This window comes from Kogia breviceps, chromosome X (assembly GCF_026419965.1).
Source record: "Kogia breviceps isolate mKogBre1 chromosome X, mKogBre1 haplotype 1, whole genome shotgun sequence".
NCBI lineage: Eukaryota > Metazoa > Chordata > Mammalia > Artiodactyla > Physeteridae > Kogia > Kogia breviceps.
The window spans coordinates 107295360-107319139 of NC_081330.1; the positions used below are offsets into that span (position 1 = coordinate 107295360).

General features: G+C 37.5%; 1 protein-coding gene across 18 annotated transcripts in view; it reads left to right on the forward strand.

Annotated features, from left to right (window-relative positions):
* DMD (dystrophin) overlaps window positions 1-23780 on the forward strand; it is a 2551447-nt gene that overhangs the window by 1901241 nt on the left and 626426 nt on the right. For all 18 annotated transcript variants that reach the window (XM_067023689.1, XM_067023685.1, XM_067023692.1 and 15 more), the window contains one exon: window positions 10586-10703. In XM_067023689.1, coding sequence (XP_066879790.1) covers window positions 10586-10703 — 118 coding nt within the window. The remainder of the gene's footprint in view (window positions 1-10585; window positions 10704-23780) is intronic.

Below are 23780 nucleotides of genomic sequence, written 5' to 3' on the forward strand. Positions count from 1 at the left end.
CTGATAAACACTGCCCGAAACAAGGATGTGTGTTCTAGTAATTCCCACACCCTTCCAGTGTGGAATTTATCTTGTAATTTTCTTTCTTGTATCACTTTTTCCCCTTATTGTGTCCAGTCAGTTGGTCAGTCAACACTTTTATTTATGGCTTTCTGTTGACTGCATTCCCAGGAGAGGACTAAGAACCAAGGAAGGTATTCCAGCCAGAGAGAATAAGGTGTCCAAAGGATTACAAAAATCTTGGCTCCCATAACTTCAGTTTTTCTTGTCTTCATTGTTTCCCAGTTCCTCATGATAACATCCAGACTGATTTTTAAAAAGCCAACCATAAACTACTTCCACTATACCTATCTAAGCTTATCTCCCATTATTTCCAATGAATCCTAGACACCAGCCAGCCCAGCTGAGGCTTTGTTTCATTTCCATGCCTTTGCTCCTGCTTTCCATTCCCTAATGATGGCCCCCCACACCATCCCATGACCTAGCCACATCTTCCAACGTTCAAGTGCAGCGCCATCTCTGCTATGAAGTCTTTCCTGAGAATTCTCATATATGGTTACTCCCCTCACTGATTCCTTTTAGTGATTGTTTGTATCTTTACCATTCACTTTGGTACTTCTGCTTCACAGTTTCTCAGATCCACTTTCTAACTTCCTGTTCTACCCTGGGAGGACGAATAGCATGCACCAGCGGAGCAGAGGGTGACCGGGGAGTGAGGCAGGGGATGTCTAGGTTCCCTTACTGACACAGCCACAGCTCCTATCGAGGTCCTCTCCCTGCAGCTACTTCTCAGATTCTATTAAAGGTACCCTCTAGTTAGCCTTTCAGGCCTTGAGGAGGAAAGGCGTCCCATTCCAGTTTTTTTTTTTTTTTTTTTAATTATTTATTGGACTACAGTTGATTTACAAAGTGTGTTTCTGCTGTACAGCAAAGTGAATCAGTTACACATATCCACTCTTTTTTTAGATTCTTTTCCCATATAGGCAATTACAGAGTATTAAGTAGAGTTCCCTGTGCTATATAGTAGGTCCTTATTCATTATCTATTTTATACAGAGTAGTGTATATGAGCCATTTGCTTATTGCAGGAACCCTGACTGATTCAGTAGTTCATCAGTTAATCAGCTGAATAGATAATTTCCCCTCGCATGATCCCGTTTCAATGCTCTTGTCCCATTTAATCACACCTGTATAATAATTATATCATACTATATGATAGCTATACTATATTATACTATAGCATAGGTACTTTGTTAACTATATCCTAATATCATAGCTTTTAAGTGTGTGAACCCTGGGGCCAAATTGCTTGTATTCGAAGTTCTACCACTTATTAACCTGTGATCCTGGACAAATTGCTTCCTTTACTTTCATTTTCCTTATCTGTAAACTAGGGATAATAAAAGAAGCAAATAGTACCTACCTCTTAGAGTATGATGAAGATGAAATGAATTAATTTTTTCTTTAGAACTTTATTCTTATTATGTAACAAGAAATGTTCCAAGCATTTTATAAATATTAACCTGAGTAATTCTCATAAGAAACTTAAGAGGTAGATACTCTGATTATTTTCATTTTAGTGGTAGAAATAAAGAAGAGAGTAGTTAAGTAACCTGCTGAAAATAAGAAACCAAGTAGATGGCAGCCAGGATTCAAACCCAGGCAGCCTTACCCCAGAAGCCATTCCCATAACCACTAATCTGTGATAGATCCTTCTGGTGCATAGTAAGTGCTCAACAGCAAGTATTGTTGTTGTTGTTAATATTATTTCCCACTGTATTAGTTCTTTATGAGTCTTTAGTTTTTGCTAGATTATGAGTTCCTTGAGAAAAGAGGCCACGTTTTATCTTTCTATGTGTATTAGCTGAGTGCTTGGCATTTGCAGGTTAGTAACTGTGGGATTAGCTGTTTCCCAGGTATTTCTCAAGGCCACCCTAGCCTTAGGGAAAGCTAATACTTAGCCAAAACGGAAATGGAATTTGAGATCCCAGTGGCCATTATTGTTGCCGGAACCACAGGTTCCCCTTTTGGTCCCAAATTATTTTCTCAGATGATTCACCACTTTTGAGATAGGTCAAGTCCCCTGCTTCACTTCTCCTACAATCACAGTGACTTTGCTTCCCCAATAACCATTGGTAGTAAAAGGGTCCCATCTCAGAGGACTGCCAAGTGTCCTGTTCTGCTTTTCCTGACCAAAAGATTTTTTTTTTCTCAAATATGTATTTTTTAGCTTCATGATTGCTCCTTACAGAAATTTAGAACAAGTTCTCAGGAACTAAGCAAGAGGCATTTGATTGACATAATTTGCATTTAAGTGTGTTCTTCGCCATCACTTCAGGCAAGATACACAACTATTATTGTCTGCTCACTTCAGGGTTAAGGTCAGGATTGGCTACATAATTTGTGAGCCCCAATGACAAATGAAAATGCAAGGCCCCTTGTTAAAAAATAGTAAAGAATTTCAAGATAGCAACAGCAGCGTAAACTAAGTAAGGGGCCCTTCTATTTGCAGAGCCCAGTGCAACACTTTTAAGTTGCATTCCCGTGAAGCTGGCCATGCTTGAGGTCTCTCCCTACCCAGGGCAATTCTGACTCAGGAAGACTTTACTTTTTTTTTTTTTTTGTCTTAGCTTTACTATCTTCTGTAGTCAGAAAACTTGCCCCAAAGTTCCTTTTGTCATGTCTTTCAGGATTCCTGGTGTCTTGCTTTGATATCCCAGTGTTCTTGAGCTACAGGCATAGAACGGAACCATCCCCATCACCGTGTAACACATATAAATAATCTTGTTTTCTTTCAGTTAACATCTAGGCTCATTGAAAGTAATGGTCATGCCCTTTAAAAAAAAAGTAGCAGTGGTTTTTAATATAGCTAATTTAAAAATACTAATTCACTTGAATCTTAAGAGTTATATTAATAATGTCCAGAAATTGTGAACTATACATCCAGGTGGTAATATCATGGAGTCACCATATTATGTGGATCTGAAGAGCTGATGAGAGGTTTAGGGATTAGAAGGGCAAAAGTGGGTGTGTTAGTTGGGGCCTGAGTTTAAACATCCCAAGACAGGATTAAACAGGAAATTATTTTATTAGAGAAAATATCAGTGTGAAAGGAAATAGACAGGAATCCAGGGAAGGTGGGACAGCCATTAGACCAAAATGCAAGTCTTACACGAAATGAAGGAAAAAGGGAGAGAAAATTGGGTAGAAGTACCCCAGTGTACAGTCTGAGGAAGTTTCAGCAAAGCTATCAGGGAGACATGGAGCTGCAGTTAGCCAGAGGAGCCCCAGCTCTCCCAAGAAAGACTCTGCTTTAGTATCTTCATCACATTCAGTCATTGGTGGGGAGCAGTCTGTGGGAGGCTTGGCTTCTTCTCTCCAGTGTAGTGATGGATTTCCAAATGCAGCAGCTAAAGTCCTCAGTCATTTAGATCTCAGTCATAAAAGGCTTGTACTTTCTCGGGGCCACCACACTGGGTATTAGCAACAATAGCACTTAAAGACGTGAAAGCATAAAACTACTAGAAAAAAACAGGAAGAAAGCTTCTTGACATTAGCCTAGGCAATTATTTTTTGGATATGACACCAAAATCACAGGCAACAAAAGCAAAAATAGACTAGTGGGATTGCATCAAACTAAAAATGCTTATGCACAGCAAAGGAAAAAAATCAACAGAATGAGAAGGCAACCAATGGAATGAGAGAAAGTATTTGCAAACCATGTATCTGATAAGGGTTTAAGATCCAAAATGTATAAGGAACTCATACAACTCAAGAGTAAAAATAATAATAATCAGATTTAAAATTGGGCAGAGGACCTGAATAAACATTTTTCCAAAGAAGACATCCAAATGGCCAACAGGTCTATGAGAAGGTGCTCAACATCACTCATCATCAGGGAAATGCGAATCAAAATCACGATGAAAATTAACTCACACCTGTTAGAGTGGCTATTATCAAAAAGACAAGAGATTACAACTGTTGGTGAGGGTATGGAGAAAAGGGAACCCTGTACACTGTTGGTAATGAGGTTCCTCAGAAGATTAAAAATAGAAACACCATATGATCCAGCAGTCTCACTTCTGGGTTTATATCTAAAGGAAATGGAGTCGGGATCCCAAAGAGATATATCTGCACTCCCATGTTCACTGCAGCATTATTCACAATAGGCAAGATATGTAAACAACTTAAAAGTCCATCAGTGGATGAATGGATAAAGAAATTGTGGTATAGGTATATATACATTGGATATTATTAAGCCTTAAGAAGGGGGAAATCCTGCCATTTTTGATAACATGGATGAATTTGGGAAGACATTATACTAAGTGAAATAAGCCAGACACAGAAAGACAAATACTGTAAAATCTTATATGTGAAATCTAAAAACAGTTGAACTCTGAGAAACAGAGTAGAATGATGGTTGTCAAGAGCTGCAGGATAAGGGAAATGGGATGATGTTGGTCATAGGCTACAAACTTCCAGCTATAAGATGAATAAGTTGTAGACATCTAATGTAAAGCATGGTAACTATAGTTACTTATAGCGTACACTTGAAATTTGCTAAGAGCATAGATCTTAAGTGTCCTCATCACACACACACACACACACACACACACACACACACACAAGGTAACTATGTGAGATGATGGATATGTTAACTCATTTGATTGTGGTGATCATTTCACAATGTATACATTTATCAAAACAAGTTGTATACTTTTATATAAAATTTCTATTTGTCAAATCTACCCAAATAAAGCTGAAAAAAAACTTTAAAAAATGGAGCAAAGGCACAAAAGAAAATTGTGTAATTTAGACAAAGAAGACCTGAGAACCAGCTCCACTTCTTTCAGAAGACTCTCCTTGACACCCTAAATTTGGTTAGATATCTCTGCTGTATGCTTTGACAACTCCCTGTGCTACCCCTATTGTAATGCTCACCTCAGTTTATTATAATTGCTTCTTTACTGCCTCTCCTCACTACTAGTTCATTTTTCACTTGAGAATAATAATTTTTCCTCCTTCACTGCTATGTCTCCTATGACTAGCTCAATGACTGACATAACATAAATATATAAAAGTATTTGCTGAAACCCAAATTGGGGTACATTCTACAAAATACCTGGCTTGTATTCTTCAAAATAATCTGTGATATGAAGTTCAAAGAAAGGCGAAGAACTATTTCAGATTAAAGGTGACTAAAGACATAGGACAACTAAATGCAATGCATGAGGCTGGACCAGTAAATGAAAGGCAATTAAAGGAGTAATTTTTATACTATGAATAAAGAATGTAGATTAGATTATAGTACTAAAGCCATGTTAAATTTCCTGAACTAGAAATTGAGCTGAGGTTGTGTAAGACAATGCATTTGTTTTCAAAGGATAAACACTGAAGTATCTAGGAGTAAAGGGCATGTTATCTGCAGATTATTCTCAAATGGTTCAGAAGAGAATATATATAATATTACATACACAGATACTATATGTATATGTAATGATAGAATGATAAATGGTAAAATGTGGCAAAATATTAACAATTAGTGAATCTGGGTGAAGGGTATGTGTGAGTCCTTTGACCATTCTTACAAATTTTCTGTAACTTCTAGATTATATAAAAGTAAAATGCTTTTTTAAAAAGTATTTCTTGAGTGAATGAAGGACAAAAGGATAACCACAGTTAGAAGATGCTTGTGAAGAAGTTGCCAACGGAGATGCTGGTAGAACATTCAGAGAAGTAGAAGAGTTACGCCCAGTGGGAAAATATCCAGGCCAGTTTAAAATGTAAATGAGAAGTGAGGAAGTGGAGGACAAGAAAGACAACTTTGGGCTTAGCCAATCTATTTGGAGAGGCAGCTGAATGCAAGAATAGAAGCCAGAATTAAGGCCCACCGGGAGGCAGTTGAAAGCTAGACAGATGATTAGCATCAGCACGGGTAAATCTCTTTCAGTTACTAGAAAGGCTACAATTTAGGACCTACCTGACTTAAATGCTTATTTTCTTCCATACATAAAGTAGTTCTGTAAACTCTCTCACCTTGTCAATCTTTAATGTTAAATTTTTAAATTGTAAATAAAAGACTATAAGGTCTCCATTTTCACATTACATGTAAGTTGAATTCATGCTTATTTCCTGAAAATGGCAACAAGTGAAAATCACCATGGGTCTTTGTTCTAAAGTTAACTATGTGAAGATTGTTGATTTTTGTAGAAAAATAGTACAAATATAACCAAGTTTCTTGGTTAAGGTCTAAGATATAAATACTAAATATTCAACTACACATATAGAGTTTTCTATTTGAGTATTATTTAGGTAGAATTTCATTTTAACAAATAGCATTACGAAGTGTAATTCCGTCTAAGAGCCTAAAATGACCTACTTCTAGTACACATGGCTCCATCGTTTAACTCCCTTTTTCATAGAATTGCTATTTATAACCTTTTCTGTCAACCCTGGGGAGACTTGGTAGGATTAACAACTTTTGATTCACTTTGTATTTGAAGATTTTTTTTTTTTTTTCTCCATCTTTGCTCAGCTAGTGGAATCCATGATGAATTCTCATCTCCAAGGGGTAAGCTGTTTTTAGTAAAGTCCAGTAGCTGGCTTATGACTCCTTAGAAATAGCACTGATTCCTTTCTTCCCTTGTGTTTGTTTCTTCCAGAATGATAGATCCCTGTAGACGTGCTCAATTATCATGCTTAGGTACTGTTAAGCATGTAATAGTTCTAGGTTTTTTTGTTTGTTTGTTTGTTTGTTTTTAATAGTTCTAGTTTTGTTCACTTAAGTTATAAGTATCTGAGCTCATATCAGAAAAATAAGCATAATTAGCATTCTACTTGTTTAGTATGACAAATATAGGCCACTAAACCTAGAATAAAGAAATTGAACAATAGAAGACAACTGGAGGTCATATGAGGAGGAAGATTCGAGTAGAAACAGTTTCTGAGAAAGTAGCATCTGGTATGAGCACCAGATTGGGGGCAGAGAACAGAATTCTGTAGATGGATATTTTGGAAGTGCGTAGTTTGAGTAAAGATTAGATGTAAGGTGTTCTCTCATCTGTGGGTGGCTCAATGGAATAGAGATGAAGGTCATTGTATTTGAGAAGTTATGGGATTATAAAATTAAAGAAATTGTAATGGCAAATAAATATAGTACTCTCAAAGGAAAACCAGGGCTTCCCTGGTGGCGCAGTGGTTGAGAGTCCGCCTGCCGATGCAGGGGACACGGGTTCGTACCCTGGTCTGGGAAGATCCCACATGCCGCGGAGCGGCTGGGCCCGTGAGCCATGGCCGCTGGGCCTGTGCGTCCGGAGCCTATGCTCCACAACGGGAGAGGCCACAACAGTGAGAGGCCCGCATACCGCAAAAAAAAAAAAAAGAAAGAAAACCAAATGAAAAGAAAAAATAATTGTTCCTCTCATTGCGTGCATGTGTCCTGTTTTTTAGCAAGAAGGTATTTCAATCACTGTATACTATCTTAACAAAAAATATTACATGAATGCCATATTCAGATCCTTCCCTTTATTTCTGGAAGGAAAATTGAAGGAGAAAATTCCCATTCTGGTCTACTGAGAAACCACTATTTAATTAGCATATTAGCATCTCATAAAGTCCATATATATACATACACACATAATTATTATTATTGTACGTTTTCTTTTTTGAAATGGACATTTGTATGTGTTGACCAAAAAGTGGGATAAAGTTACAGTTTTGTTTTGAAATCTTTTAGAAAGGCATAGTTTTATTGCAGTTGTGAATCTCCGTAGATTTTTAAGGAGGCTGCTTCCAAGGCTGTCATTAATAATCTTCTCAGGTGCTTATGAAGCATGTGTCTGTCAGCAGAATTAGAGAATTACCCAACGAGAGAACAGGTTTCACAGTACCCTGAGACCTATTTTGTTCATTAGAGAGGAAAATGGCTGGTTTTAAGTCTAAATTGACATGCTTGCTAATTTCAGCAGTAAAAGCTGTTCATTGTGGTCAGGTTTAATTTAGAGCCTGGTAAGGTTCAGATGAAAGTTGATCAGGTTACTTCTACAACATACTTCTTAAACAAACTTTATAATCCTAAAAGAATAGAAAAAGGATAGCCATCATTGGGTTATGTATTCAGAATTTAGAAGCAAAGAATGGCCTGGTTGTTTGAGGGTGGATTCATATTAAATCAAAGAAAAAGTGATGATAAAGATAATCTTTGCTATATAAAAATTTCCAAGTATCAAAAAACACAAAATTTTATTTAAATTGCATAAAACATACCTAATGTATGTATTCATTCACTGCTGTATCCATAACACCTCAAACAGTGCCTGCACTTGATATTTATAAAATGAAAAATGTGAGTGAGTAAATGAATGAATTTTTGTACTTTGCTAGCTATGTGTATATAGAGGGGAAGATTTGACTTTATGGTTTCTGGGTAAGTCTGTTTTTTAAAAATCTATTATTGAATGTATTAAACATTTAAGAGTCAGGAATTCCAAAGTACCTTCTGAGCTTGCTGTGTCACAGGTGACCAGAGTGTAACATTCTAATCCTGGTAAATATCTTATTTCGTAAAATCTGTCTGCTACTATATGGTTCCTACTTTAGAATTTATTCAGTACTCTCCAGCTGACTTACGCCACTTACGTCAATAGCTGTCTTTGGCAGTTTGTTCCATATTTCAAACACACTTTTGTGTAAAGAAACCATAAAAGTTAGAAACCTGAAAATTGGATTTTTCTTCTGAGCAATCACAGCTTACAAATGTGGAAAATCTGTTAAAAGTTAACCCCTCCAATTTTTCAATAGAGTGGAAAACGCTCAAAGTAGATGTGTGATGTTTGGATAAGTTCTTCCCATTATTTTAACACTACTAAAAGCAATTGAGCTCAAATCACGAGGCCTATCTCCCTACCTCTTCACAAAAAAACACTACAGAATGATCAAAATTTGGCCTTTCTAGATACAAAAGTGTTTAGAAAATCAGCACCAGTCAAAGGGCATAGTAGATAACAGATTTTCATAAACATTACCATCTACCACATTTCACCTCTTCACTTTCATTGGCCTCATGTGGTAGTAGACAGAGCATAAGATTTAGAACCATAAAGACTTCTGGCTTAGTTATTAGTGTGGTTATTAGGAGACTAAAAATGAGAAAACATGTGTAAAACATCTGTCACCTACTGGTTTTAAACTAATAACAACCAGTAAAACGTATTCAGTTTTAGTACAAGAACAAGGGAGATACATTACTTTTCCTGAAATTTCTTTGTAAATATCACTGCGATTTGTGCCCTTAGTGTAGAGAGAGTAGATGACAGAGTCAATAGATGGACACTTGAGGGAAGGAGGACGTTGCTACCTATAATTAAATATATATTGTATGGTCAGACCACTCAAGATGGCTGTTCCCTTGCTCTCTGTACATCCCCTGCCTGACCAGTGCCTGTTTCGCCTGTATCTTACCCACATGACTGACCTTCCTGCATACTTGCCCCAGGCCCCAGCTGGTGATTGTTTTCATCAAAGGGGAGGTGAGGGGCGTGCCCCTCTCCTGGTTTCCCTGGTAACTAATGAGCCCACCTGATGTCATTTCCCCTATAACTGGCCATCTCCCCCCCTCCCCCACCGGGAGTGAAGAGTGCCGCCATGTCCTGCCTGCAGTCCGCTACACACGCTGGGGTGTTACCTCCAAGACCTTCCTTCAGACAGGTCAGCTCCCCCATCCATTAAACCATTGATGTCTCTGTTGCTGACTCCGGGATCCTTCTTCAGTCTTGAAGCTGGGCAAGCACAGGCCTTGTAGGCTTGCCGCGTGCAGCCCAACATATATATATTTGTTGGCTTCAATGTCTTTGGTACTTTTATTATAGCAGTATTAAAGTCAGTTGTAATACAGAATACAAATATTAACTTCTAGCCTGATGCTTTCCAAACTTGCCTGATCATAAAAATTCAGCAGAGAATTTGTTAAAAATGCAGATTTCCAGCCCTCCTCCTAACATCTAATACATTCACTCTTAAGTGAGGCAAAGGAATCAGGTGATTCTCACTGGAGTCGATTTTGGGGAAAGACTCATTTAGCACATCTACATCACCTCATTTTATAGGTGAGGAGTTTCAGGTACAAAGAAGTAAGTTACATCTCTTAAAGCACTTCTGCGCTCTCTCTGTTTCTAAAATATACACCTTAATTTTGACACTGCACAGAATGAGATTACAAGTATAAATAACTGTCTTTCTCTTAAATACATTGTCATAATTCAAAATTACATTTTTTTACTCAGGGCACTCATATGTTGGTTTAAGGAAACCCAGGTACTCTGAAATGTCTCCACCTAATCTCTTTTATAGGAAAGCAAATCCATAATCAAGATTTTCACTTGAAATATTTTTGGTATCTAAAAATGAAACACATTTCTTGTTAAATTGTTCTCTGTAAAGCCTTACACATTAGAGATTTATATCTAGTAACATCTTTTTTGATTTCTAAAAGTGCTTTGGTTGGCTTGAAAATTACACTTTACTTTGTATTCCATAAAAGGAATGCACAGTGCTGGAGAACCTCAATATTGTTATATCTGTTCCTTCAGGCAACACTGCAGGATTTGGAACAGAGGCGCCCCCAGTTGGAAGAACTCATTACTGCTGCCCAGAATTTGAAAAACAAGACCAGCAATCAAGAGGCTAGGACAATCATTACTGACCGAAGTAAGTCTTTTCGTAACGGGCACGCGAAACTTAAGGAAACATGTACGAAAAGTTTCTCTAATGACTTAAGTTCATAAACCTCCATCACGTCGATAAAAATAGTCTAAACAGTTGTATATTAAAACTATTGTAACTAAGATTTTTAGTCCATAATGTTATCTTTCAATAACTGAATATAATTCTGTGGAATAGAGAAAATATAATTTGCATCAATCCAGACTTATGTAGTTGCAAAGCGTGGCGGGGGGCTGCTGTGGTGAGTGTGGCTGTGGCAGAACATGTGCTCCTGACTTGTCATTTATCTGGGCTGGCATCCGTGGAGATGCCATTCTCTTCCCTCATATCCTTGGTTGTTGGTTCAAGCAGGCAGCTGCTTCCTGGACCATCTTTGTTTCCTGTCTGCAGTGGCACTTTCAGATCTAGACGACTCTCTGCTGCTTGGATGCCCTCACTGTGTAACATCAGAGATCATTGTACCATTCCTCATTCCATACTGGGGTGGATGGGAACTTTGAGAGGCTATTTAAGGCCCATCTGCCTAGACATTGCACCTACCCTTCTTTATACGGGATGATTCAGAGTGACTGTGCATGAGGTCAGGAAGAGGGAGAGAGAGGGAAGGGTAAGGGAAACTGCTTTCCATCCTGTTTTCCTCAGAGGCTCTCCTCAGAAATAAGGCCCAGGTCACCTCTGCTGTCAGATTCTCTTGGGTCTCCCTGGGTTTCCTCCCTTCATTCCACCTCCTTTCCCTCCAGGGATACATATCAATATTACATTTTCTTACTTCCCCTGCAATGCCCGCTCCTTTCGCCTCCCACATCCAGAGGAATCTTTTCTAATGCAAGAGTAGGAAAAACCTTCGTTTAATCATCTTTTTTTCCTTCCAAAGCTTTTGTCTTATGCCAGGCCTAGGCTTTTGAAACTTAAAAACCAAGAGTCTATGTCTTCATAATATACATTCTGCTGTGTCAACACTTCCCTAAGGAAGTAGAAGCAGAATGTCTGGCTGCCAGTATGTTGGGGGAGAGGAAAGAGGAACCAGAATCGAAGGTTAATATTTGGAAAATATTATTAGTCATACTTACATTTATTAGGTAAATAGTGATAATAGCTCTTATTTTATTGAGTACCTCCCAGGTATCAGGCAGTACGTGTGTGTGTGTGTGTGTGTGCGTGCGTGTGTAAAACCTTTACAAAGTCCTGTCAGCTAAATTTCATAATCCCCATTTTATAGATGAGGAAACAATTTCTGAGAATGGTTAAATTGTTCAAGCTTACAAAATAAGCAAAGAATAGAGCTTAGAATTGGCAGATGTCTCTTTTTGGCTTAGAAGTGTGTGTTCCTTTCAGAATGTTTACCACTTCCCACCTTGTTTTGATGTTTTTGTTAATGACGTGAATCACTAGGACTAGGCCGAAAGAGGGTTTCAGTCTGCAGTTAGGGATGTTTTGATTCACTTCCTGGAGACATTTCCCCTTTCAGTTGTAGTGAATATTAATTAAAATAGACTCTTCTTGATTTTGGAATTTTAACTACTGTTGATTAAACAATGTATTTGGATATATGCTAATGTATTAGTTAGGTGGCAGTAGCCACTGTAACAGGAAAGCTCTCAAATCTTGGTAGTTTACCAGTTTAAGTTCACTTTTTATTCTGGTGTATTCCAAAGTAAGCAGCACTTAATGAAGTCATTCAGGAGCCCAGGCTCCTTCCAACATTTGTGTCCAGAACATCAAAGTGTTATGCATTTAATGGGCAGGTGAGGAACGAGTATTGACCATTGGAATTTGTTATGAGCCAGGCCTGGCCGTCGTACACGTTACTTTGTTCATAATCTGTTGGCTGGAACTTGTCACATGGCCACATCTAACTGCAAGGGAATCTGGAAAATAATGTCCAATGTTGAGCCCAGGAAGAAGAGAAATTAATTTGGCAAGAAACTAGTCAGTCTTTTCCACAGCTAATTTGGACAAGAAGAATGCACTTAAGTTCTATAGTTCTGTGTAATGTATAGAATGCCATTTATAAAACCAGCAGTACAAGAACAAAATTGCCTTGTAATGACCAACATAGATAGCTGTCCAACTGATATAGTAGAGTGTTCCTCCCTCAGACTGGAACCATGAGGCTTCCGCAGCCAGGCTGATACACACAGGCCTAAAAGAGTGAGTGATTTATGAGACTGAATTCCCACTACACAGTTAAGTGCTCTGTTTCTTGCCTGAGAAATATGGAAATTGGGCTAAGATGTTTATACAAATCCAAACATACTATATGGAAAGTCACTTGTTATTTTACCAATGGAAAAACCTTCTTTTCCCCCGAGGAAAATAACACTCATTTATTTTACAGTAACCATTCAGCTTTGTCTAAACATTTTCCATTATCCCTTGCAATCTTTTGTAAATATTGTATTGACTTTTTTTCATGATGTAGATTAAAATTGAGTGACTGGAGGGCAGGTTTGTCTATCTCTGCTAATATCCAGTGATTTGAATAGTTCTGCTTTTCTAAGCTTTTGTCTTTTAGGAATGAATGCCTTTATGAATGTTTGCAGCATAGTGGAAAGGTTCCAACCCAAATGGTCCAAAAAAGCATTTTCTTAAAATCAAGTGTCTGTTGAGACATGTCATGTTTCTTGTTTAGAGCCTAAGCCAGAATCGTAGTTCTAAATATGCCTGGAGCCTCTAATGCTGGTACCAAGATAATTCTGACATGATATGTTTATCTAAACAATGTCATTTGCAGCCCTGCTATACTTCAGTTTATCTCTCCATTTGAAATCAATAAAATGGGATGGAGATTCAGTACTCGTAAAGTTTCAGTCGTGTTCAAAGTAGAATTTTTCTTAGTATAGATTTGGTTTTCAGGGAACATGTAGAAATAAGATACTTGCTCATAAAATTGTATTTTCTTATTTGAAAATTTCAGTATTCCTTTTTTATTGCCCTGAAACTTCTAGAAATACTTAAAAAGGAATCAGCTAAATAAAGAAAAATATTCAGTAACTATATAGTACTATATTGAAACATGTTCCCTCCTTGGTAAATCCTAGTTCATAACTTTGAACAGTTGGAGAAATCTGTACATAGTTATTATATTCTGTCAGGAGAAAAGGCCAGTAAAAAGCAATTCTTCTCTACTAGTAGCTGGGGCTGCAAAATACCAACCATGTTTCACTGTATAAAACTGTTTCCATGGTATCTTTTGTTTTCAGGTGATTATATTGATGGAAATCATGTTGTCATAATCTAGGTGAAAGAATAAATTTCATTCTAAGAGTGTTCAGGTAAAAAATTCTCCTCGCCGTTTCAGTCTGCTCATTTTCCTTCAGTTGCTGAATGTGTCAACCATCCCTGGTCATTTTCTTCTGTAAAAGAGCTAGGTCCGGAGATCAAAAGCAGATAAGAAGGATTTAAAATTGCTTCCTTGGAGGTTTCTGAATTATGCAAAACTCGTGTTCATGTCCGTTACTACTGCAAATCTTAGTACCATAATGCCTCTCTCTCATAGCAGTAAGGAGGATATGGAAAAAAAGAACTGCTCTCTTATTGTTCTGTTTATTCCTCAAATAGTATTGGTGAACATGGCTCATCTGACATTTGTATTTGAGAACCTTGCTTCTGTAGCTTCTCCCTCCATAATCCCCACCATTACCATTTGAAAGATCTGTGGCAACAGCACATATAGGTTTTAAGGGCAAGCTGCCTGGGCTGGCCACTTAGTCCCTTTGTGACCCTGAACAAACAACTAATCTCAGTAAACTATCTGATTTCGGTTTCCTGCTCTATAAAATAAGATTACTTTTGTCCACCTCAAGGTTGGGAGAATTAAATGAGTTATTACATGAAGAGCACTTAGCTTCTGGCCATAGTAAGAGTTCAATGGATGTTATCTCTTGTTTTAATTATAATCTAATTGGGTTGTTTGAATGCTTAGTGAGAGAGCATTTAAAGCATTTAGTAAGCTCTTAAGTAACTATCTGATTTTTCCACTACCCACCACACACCCCCCCCCCAAAAAAAAAATGGAGAGAGAGTTTTAGAAGATCAAAAGGAGAAAGTTGCTTTGGAAAAGATGGAATCAGATATATAAATAGAATTAAGCAAATATATGGAAAAGCCTTCATGTGAGTGATACTACAGAAAGCAAAGCAATTGATGTAAGCTATTTCCTTTTCAGTATTTACTGTAACCTTAGGAGGTGGGCATTATTATAGAGACAGAAAACTGAAGCTACGAGAGCTTAAATAACGTGCCTGGGGTCCTAGTAAAATGTCATGTGAGGGACTAAGATTTAAACTGATGTCTATATAATTCTAAAGCCTGAGACACATGAAATAGTAAGGACTTGTTAGTCAAAAAATAGAAAGAAATATTAATTTGAGAACTTAAAATATTAGGAGTAGCCTCAGGTTACTATAATATTAATATAATGTTTTACTGCTCCCATTTATATTGTTGTCTTCTATGCATTTGCACGTCTAATTATAGGATTGTCTCTTACATGTGTTGGAAATGTGCAGGATAGTGGACCTCAGTAATCTATTAGCTGTTCAACCTTGACCAAGTAGATTCACTTCTCTAAGCCATGGTTCCATCATCGGTCATGTGGGGATAATAATAATAATACTTAAGCTGGTAGGGTGATTATAAAGATAAAATTACATGATGTTTCTAAAGTGAAGACCTGGCACATATTAGATGCTCATTAAATGGTAGATACTATCAAGATGAGATGAATCTGGTACAGAGGAACTGGAGCTGGGAGAATATGAAGGGGAAATAATGTATGGCCTTTTATTATCTAATGCAAGGGTGGAACTTCCAAAACAAAACACCAAGTGTTAAGAGAGAGTTGTTTCTTTTAAAATTATTTTTTCAGCAAAGACTTTTTCAAACTAGTCCAAAATTCTTTGAGAAATTTGGTGACATCATATAAATTTTAAGAGAATGAATTTGTATCGTATTGCTTAAAGAGCTGGTGTACAGGGCTGTGGAGAGGAGAATGCTCTACTGTATGAGAATAAAAATACTCTCACAGGATTTCTTAATTAACTGACAGTTTTTTTTAGCAGCTTTGTCAACCCATCATTCATTGCTGCAACCAAATGTAAGAAATACTTCATGGTGAATTTAAAAGACTCTTATTCTCCGCATTTTTATGAAATCTCTATTGCTAATGAAATGCCAGCCAATATCTTCCCCTCAGGTATTGTCTAGTAGAGAGTTGCTTATTTTAGAAGTGGAGTCAACCATATAAATTTCCTTCTTTTGACATCTAGCACCTGCTGTCAACCTGTTATAACTACAAGCAGCTCTCAAAGTTTACATCTACCCGGATGCTGCTGGCAACCCAAGAGTTCAGTTCAGTAAATATTTGAATGCTTACTCTGTGCAAGTTAACATCAGAGGTGATGGAGGGGATACAGGGAGGATTGATTCAGCCTTTGTCTTAAAAGAGCTAACAATCAAATGTGGGTATTTGGACAAGTATATCCAGGCAAGGCAGTCTACGGTAAGTACTTCTGTAGAGAAGTATAACAAAATGCGGAGAGAGCGTGCAAGAGAAAGGGAGATTGGATCTGAATGAGGGGGTCTTGGAATGCTCCCAGGAGGTTAAATTTTGTCTAAAAATCTTAAATTTGATTAGTATTTTGAAAAGCAGAAAGAGTTTGGAGAGGGAAGGATATTTCAGGAAAGAATGACAGGAGAATACATAATTAGACTTAGGTTAGCAATGGTGTGACGGATGAATTTGTAGGAGTGCGTGTGTGCGTGTGTGAGTGTGAGCACATATGTTGTAGAGGATAAGGCAGTAAATGAAGTCAGTGAGAGCAATTAGGAGCCACGAGAGCCCGAGCTACAGCAGTGGCGGTGGAGTGAAAAGAAAGAACTGAATCAAGATATGCGGTGGAGCTAGCATTAACAGTATTTGGACATTGATCGGATGTGTGGAATTGAAGAGCTAAGAGAGTGCTTACTTCTTAAGATTTTGAGATTCACTTCTTTATATAACAAGAGACAAACTCAGAAAAAGGAGTTGATTATAGGTGATAAAATAATGTGTCTAAGATATAGTTGATGTCCAGAATGAGAAATGGTTGAAAACACAAGAGGAGATTTCAGGGGTGAAGTTACTTCTACACAGATTTGGAAGTTACCTGGAGTGGTTAAGCTTGCATAGAGATGGGGTGTCAGGTGAAAAAAAAAAGCAGGCCTAAGGAAGAGCCTGGAACTTGTCTTACATTTAAGGAATATATTGATAAGAAGAGTTAGTACCACCCCTCCCAGTGGCAACTTGCAATATAGGTGCATTTAGACAAACACACACTGAAGAGTGAGTTTATAGGTTTTGTACTGTGTTTTGTTTTCTGTATCTTCTGCAATCCAACCAGTCTAATAGTGTAAATTTTGGTGCAATGGACCTCAGTGTTTTACCAAGGGTTAAACGAAATATCACTTCCTCAATCCTACTACAAAAATAAGAGTTTTACTACATTCTGTCTTTTTTAAAAAAATTAATTAATTAATTTACTTTTGGCTGCATTGGTTCTTCGTTGGGTTGCGCGGGCTTCTCATTGCAGTGGCTTCTTTCGTTGCGGAGCTCGGGCTCTAGGCTTGAGGGCTTTAGTAGTTGTGGCTCTCAGGCTCTAGAGCACAGGCTCAGTTGTAGCACCCGGGCTTAGTTTCTCCCCGGCATGTGGGATCTTTCCAGACCAGGGCTTGAACCTGTGTCGCCCACATTGGCAGGAGGATTCTTAACCACTGCGCCACCCGGGAAGCCCCTGCTATTATTATTAATCTTTTCTTCCAGTGTTGTTACTTGCTAGGAATAGTAAGTATATTAGTTAGCATTCTCCAGAGAAATACCATGCGTGCACGCTCGCTCGCTCTCTCTCTCTATATATATATATATATATATGTATAATATATATGCATATATATTTATTTATGTTTATTTAATGCACACACACTCACAAAGAGCAAAAGAGAGAGATTTTTAAGGAATTGCCTCATGCCACTCTGGGAACTGGGAAGTATGAAGTCTTCAGGGCATGCCAGCAGGATGGATACCTAGAGAAGAGTTGATACTACAGTCTTGAGTCCGAAGGCCATCTAGAGGCAGAATTTTTTCCTTTTCTAGGGATCTCAGTCTTTTCTTTTAAGGACTTCAACGGATTGGATGAGGCCCTCCCACATTATGGAGCCTAATCTGCTTTACTCAAAATCTACAGATTTAAATGTTAATCACATCTAAAAAATACCTTTACAGAAACCTCTAGGGTGATGCTTAAATAACTGGGCATCGTTGTCTAGCCAAGTTGACTTATAAAATTAACCATCACAGTGAGGTTTATAGTGCCATGTGTTTCTTCACATATAAATTTCATGATTCCTTTCATTTTCATTAGTATCCATTCAACAGGGTACCTGGAAATATATATTTAAAAATGGAAAAAAAATAGAAATGATCTTTAACATCTTGATAAATTTCAGAGCTCTTGAGTTTTGGAAGCCTACCAGAAAGACCTAGGCAGCTAGCAGTTGGTTGTGGGATGAGAATGATGATTACTTTTAATCTAAGATGGGAAGATGTGATTTAAGTCCTGGCTCTGCTGTTTAATGACAGCAGAACCCTTGGCAAATTATTTAGTCTCTCTGACCCTTTGTTTTTTCATCTGTAAAGTTGGGCCCTGATGCCTTCTGTACCAGATTGCTATTAGGATTAAGTGGAGTGACATCAGGAAAAGCCCTTTTCAAATGGCAAATCACTACAAAAATAACAGTGTCTTGATCATCTTGGGCTGCTGTGACAAAATACTGTGGACTGTGTAGATTAAATAATAGACATTTATTTCTCACACTTCTGGAGGCTGGGAAGTCCAAGATCAAAGTGCCAGCAGATTCGGTTCCCGGTGACAGCTCCTTCCTAGCTTGCAGAGGGCCACTTCTCAGAGAGCAGAAAGCTCTGCTCTCTCCATCTTCTAATAAGAACACTAATTCCGTCATGAGGACCAACCCTCATGACCTCATCTAAACTTAATTACTTCCCAAAGGCCCCATCTCCAAATACCATCACATTGGGCATTAAGGCTTCATTCAGCATGTGAAAATTGGGGGGTCACAGACATTCAGTCCATAACATTCAGCTTTCTTCATCTTTGACAGTTCCATTAGATCTGCTAGGTATCAACAGTGACAGAGCCCTGCTATAAGTGTAAGAATTTTTTAACATTTAGAAAATGGGTACATGAAGATTGAAAATTGTTCTTCTGTCTATACACAGAATATTTAGTACTTGCTCAAGAAATTTTCCTTCACTGAGAGTGCTGAGTCTCTTAAATTCCAGTCAAGGGCCTTGGGAAAAAATAGGTTCTACATCAAGATTTTCTGAATGAAATGTTTTATGATATTTTATTCAGTATTAAGGTAAAGCAAAAGTATTTATGCAGGACATTGTATTGTTCTGGTTCCAGCTACTGCATAGTCTTTTTTTTTTCAAACAGAAAGTCACAAAGATTATAATCATCCTCATCAGTTCACTCAGTCCCATGTAATCAATTTTTTTTCATCTTGATCTTTTGTTAGCACTTTTATGAATTCATCAGTTTTCCATTAGAGTTCTGAAAATGCTTATTCATTCAGTTCAGCAGTATAGTCAGTTACCAGAAACCTATGCTTGTAAGAGTCTTTTTCATGAATTCCTTGAAGATGAAACCCTTTTATAGGAGCATTTTTGCAAAAGCATCAGAGTACACCCAGAACTGTCTGTAAATGACAAAAGACTTAAAAATGACCATGGTTAAAGATTTGATGAAAGTTTATAATAATGCAATTGACAAGGAAATTTAGTTATTTCTGAGATATACATTTTAAAATAATAGCTAGAATTATGGCTTATAACATTATACCAGAACATATAAGGTTTTTAGGAATTCATGTAATATCTGAAACATTTATATTAACATATTTCCATACAAATAACCCAAAGAAAGTTTAGTATTAGTTTTTTTAAATTTAATTTATTTTTTTGCACGGCAGGTTCTTATTACTCATCAATTTTATACACATCAGCATATACATGTCAATCCCAATCACCCAATTCATTACACCACCATCCCCACCCCCCCACCCCCGCAGCTTTCCCCTCTTGGTGTCCATACGTTTGTTCTCTATGTCTGTTTCTTAACTTCTGCCCTGCAAACCGGCTCATCTGTACCATTTTTCTAGGTTCCACATACATGCGTTAATATACGATATTTGATTTTCTCTTTCTGACTTACTTCACTCTGTATGACAGTCTCTAGATCCATCCACGTCTCAACAAATGACTCAATTTCGTTCCTTTTAATGGCTGAGTAATATTCCATTTTATATATGTTCCACATCTTCTTTATCCATTCGTCTGTCAGTGGGCATTTAGGTTGCTTCCATGACCTGGCTATTGTAAATAGTGCTGCAATGAACATTGGGGTGCATGTGTCTTTTTGAATTATGGTTTTCTCTGGGTATATGCCCAGGAGTGGGATTGCTGAGTCATATGGTAATTCTATTTTTAGTTTTTCAAGGAACCTCCATACTATTCTCCATAGTGGCTGTATCAATTTACTTTCCCACCAACAGTGCAAGAGGGTTCCCTTTTCTCCACGCCCTCTCCAGCGTTTGTTGTTTGTAGATTTTCTGATGATGGCCATTCTCACCAGCGTGAGGTGATACCTCATTGTAGTTTTGATTTGCAATTCTCTAATAATTAATGATGTTGAGCAGCTTTTCATGTGCTTCTTGGCCATCTTTATGTCTTCTATGAAGAAATGTCTATTTAGGTCTTCTGCCCATTTTTGGATTGGGTTGTTTGTTTTTTTAATATTGACCTGCATGAGCTGTTTATATATTTCGGAGATTACTCCTTTGTCCATTGATTTGTTTGCAAATATTTTCTCCCATTCTGAGGGTTGTCTTTTCGTCTTGTTTATGGTTTCCTTGTGGTACAAAAGCTTTTAAGTTTCATTAGGTACCATTTGAGGTTTTTATTGTCTTTTTTTTTAACACCTTTATTGGAGTATAATTGCTTTACAGTGGTGTGTTAGTTTCTGCTTTACAACAAAGTGAATCAGTTATACATATACATATGTTCCCATATCTCTTCCCTCTTGCGTCTCCTTCCCTCCCACCCTCCCTATCCCACCCCTCTAGGTGGTCACAGAGCACCGAGCTGACCTCCCTGTGCCATGCGGCTGCTTCCCATTAGCTATCCACCCTACATTTGGAAGTGTATATATGTCCATGCCACTCTCTCACCTTGTCACAGCTTACCCTTCCCCCTCCCCATATCCTCAAGTCCATGCTCCAGTAGGTCTGTGTTTTATTCCCGTCCTACTGCTAGGCTCTTCATGACATTTTTTTTTCTTAGATTCCATATATATGTGTTAACATACGGTATTTGTTTTTCTCCTTCTGACTTACTTCACTCTGTATGACAGACTCCAGGTCCATCCACCTCACTACAAGTAACTCAGTTTCATTTCTTTTTATGGCTGAGTCATATTCCATTGTATATATGTGCCACATCTTCTTTATCCATTCATCTGATGATGGACACTTAGGTTGCTTCCATGTCCTGGCTATTGTAAATAGAGCTGCAATGAACATTTTGGTACATGACTCTTTTTGAATTATGGTTTTCTCAGGCTATATGCCCAGTAGTGGGATTGCTGGGTCGTATGGTAGTTCTATTTGTAGTTTTTTAAGGAACCTCCATAGTGGCTGTATCAGTTTGCATTCCCATCAACAGTGCAAGAGTGTTCCCTTTTCTCCACACCCTCTCCAGCATTTGTTGTTCCAGATTTTTTGATGATGGCCATTCTGACTGGTGTGAGATGATATATCATTGTAGTTTTGACTTGCATTCCTCTAATGGTTAATGATGTTGAGCATTATTTCATGTGTTTGTTGGCAATCTGTATATCTTCTTTGGAGAAATGTCTATTTAGGTCTTCTGCCCATTTTTGGACTGGGTTGTTTGGTTTTTTGTTATTGAGCTGCATGAGTTGCTTATGAATTTTGGAGATTAATCCTTTGTCAGTTGCTTCATTTGCAAATATTTTCTCCCATTCTGAGGGTTGTCTTTTGATCTTGTTTATGGTATCCTTTGCTGTGCAGAAGCTTTTAAGTTTCATTAGGTCCCATTTATTTATTTTTGTTTTTATTTCCATTACTCTACGAGGTAGATCAAAAAAGATCTTGCTGTGATTTATATCAAAGAGTGTTCTTCCTATGTTTTCCTCTAAGAGTTTTATAGTGTCCAGTCTTACATTTAGGTCTCGAATCCATTTTGAGTTTATTTTTGTGTATGGTGTTAGGGAGGGTTGTAATTCAATTTTTTTACATGTAGCTGTCCAGTTTTCCCAGCACCACTTATTGAAGAGACTGTCTTTTCTCCATTGTATATCCTTTCCTCCTTTGTCATAGATTAGTTGGCCATAGGTGCGTGGGTTTATCTCTGGGCTTTCTCTCTTGTTCCATTGATCTATGTTTTTGTTTTTGTGCCAGTACCATATTGTCTTGATTACTGTAGCTTTGTAGTATAGTCTGAAGTCCCAGGAGCCTGATTCCTCCTGCTCCTCGAAAACCTCAAGACTGCTTTGGCTATTCGGCGTCTTTTGTGTCTCCATACAGATTTTAAGATTTTTTTGTTCTATTTCCGTAAAAAAATGCCATTGGTAATTTGATAGGGATTGCATTGAATCTGTAGATTGCTTTGGGTAGTATAGTCATTTTCACAATATTGATTCTTCCAATCCAAGAACATGGTATATCTCTCCATCTGTTTGTATCATCTTTAATTTCTTTCATCAGTGTCTTATAGTTTTCTGCATACAGGTCTTTTGTCTCCTTAGGTAGGTTTATTCCTAGGTATTTTATTCTTTTTGTTGCAGTGGTAAATGCGAATGTTTCCTTAATTTCTCTTTCAGATTGTTCATCATTAGTGTATAGGAATGCAAGAGATTTCTGTGCATTAATTTTGTATCCTGCTACTATACCAAATTCATTGATTAGCTCTAGTAGTTTTCTGATGGCATGTTTAGGATTCTCTATGTGTAGTATCATCTCATCTGCCAACAGTGACAGTTTTACTTCTTCCTTTCCAATTTGTATTTCTTTTTTTCTCTGATTGCCGTGGCTAGGACTTCCAAAACTATGTTGAATAATAGTGGTGAGAGTTGACATCCTTGTCTTGTTCCTGATCTTAGAGGAAATGCTTTCAGTTTTTCACCATTGAGAACGATGTTTGCTATGCTTTTGTCGTATATGGCCTTTATTATGTTGAGGTAGGTTCCCTCTATGCCCACTTTCTGGAGAGTTTTTATCATACATGGGTGTTGAATTTTGTCAAAAGCTTTTTCTGCATCTATTGAGATGGTTTTTATTCTTCAATTCGTTAATATGGAGTATCACATTGATTGATTTGCGTATATTGAAGAATCCTTGTATCCCTGGGATAAATCTCACTTGATCATGGTGTATGATCCTTTCAATGTGTTGTTGGATTCTGTTTGCTAGTATTTTGTTGAGTGTTTTTGCATCTATATTCATCGCTGATATTGGTCTGTAATTTTCTTTTTTTGTAGTATCTTTGTCTGGTTTTGGTATCAGGGTGATTGTGGCCTCATAGAATGAGTTTGGGAGGTTCCTTCCTCTGCAATTTTTGGGAGAGTTTGAGAAGGATAGGTGTTAGCTCTTCTCTAAATATTTGATAGAATTCACCTGTGAAGCCACCTGGTGCTGGAGGTTTGTTTGTTGGAGGATTTTTAATCATAGTTTCAATTTCATTACTTGTGATTGGTTTGTTCATGTTTTCTGTTTCTTCCTGATTCAGTCTTGGAAGGTTATATCTTTCTAAGAATTTTTCCATTTCTTCCAGGTTGTCCATTTTATTGGCATAGAGTTGCTTATCGAAGTCTCTTAGTATGCTTTGTATTTCCGCAGTGTGTTTTGTAACTTCTCCTTTTTCATTTCTAATTTTATTGATTTGCGTCCTCTCCCTCTTTTTCTTGATGAGTCTGGCTGATGGTT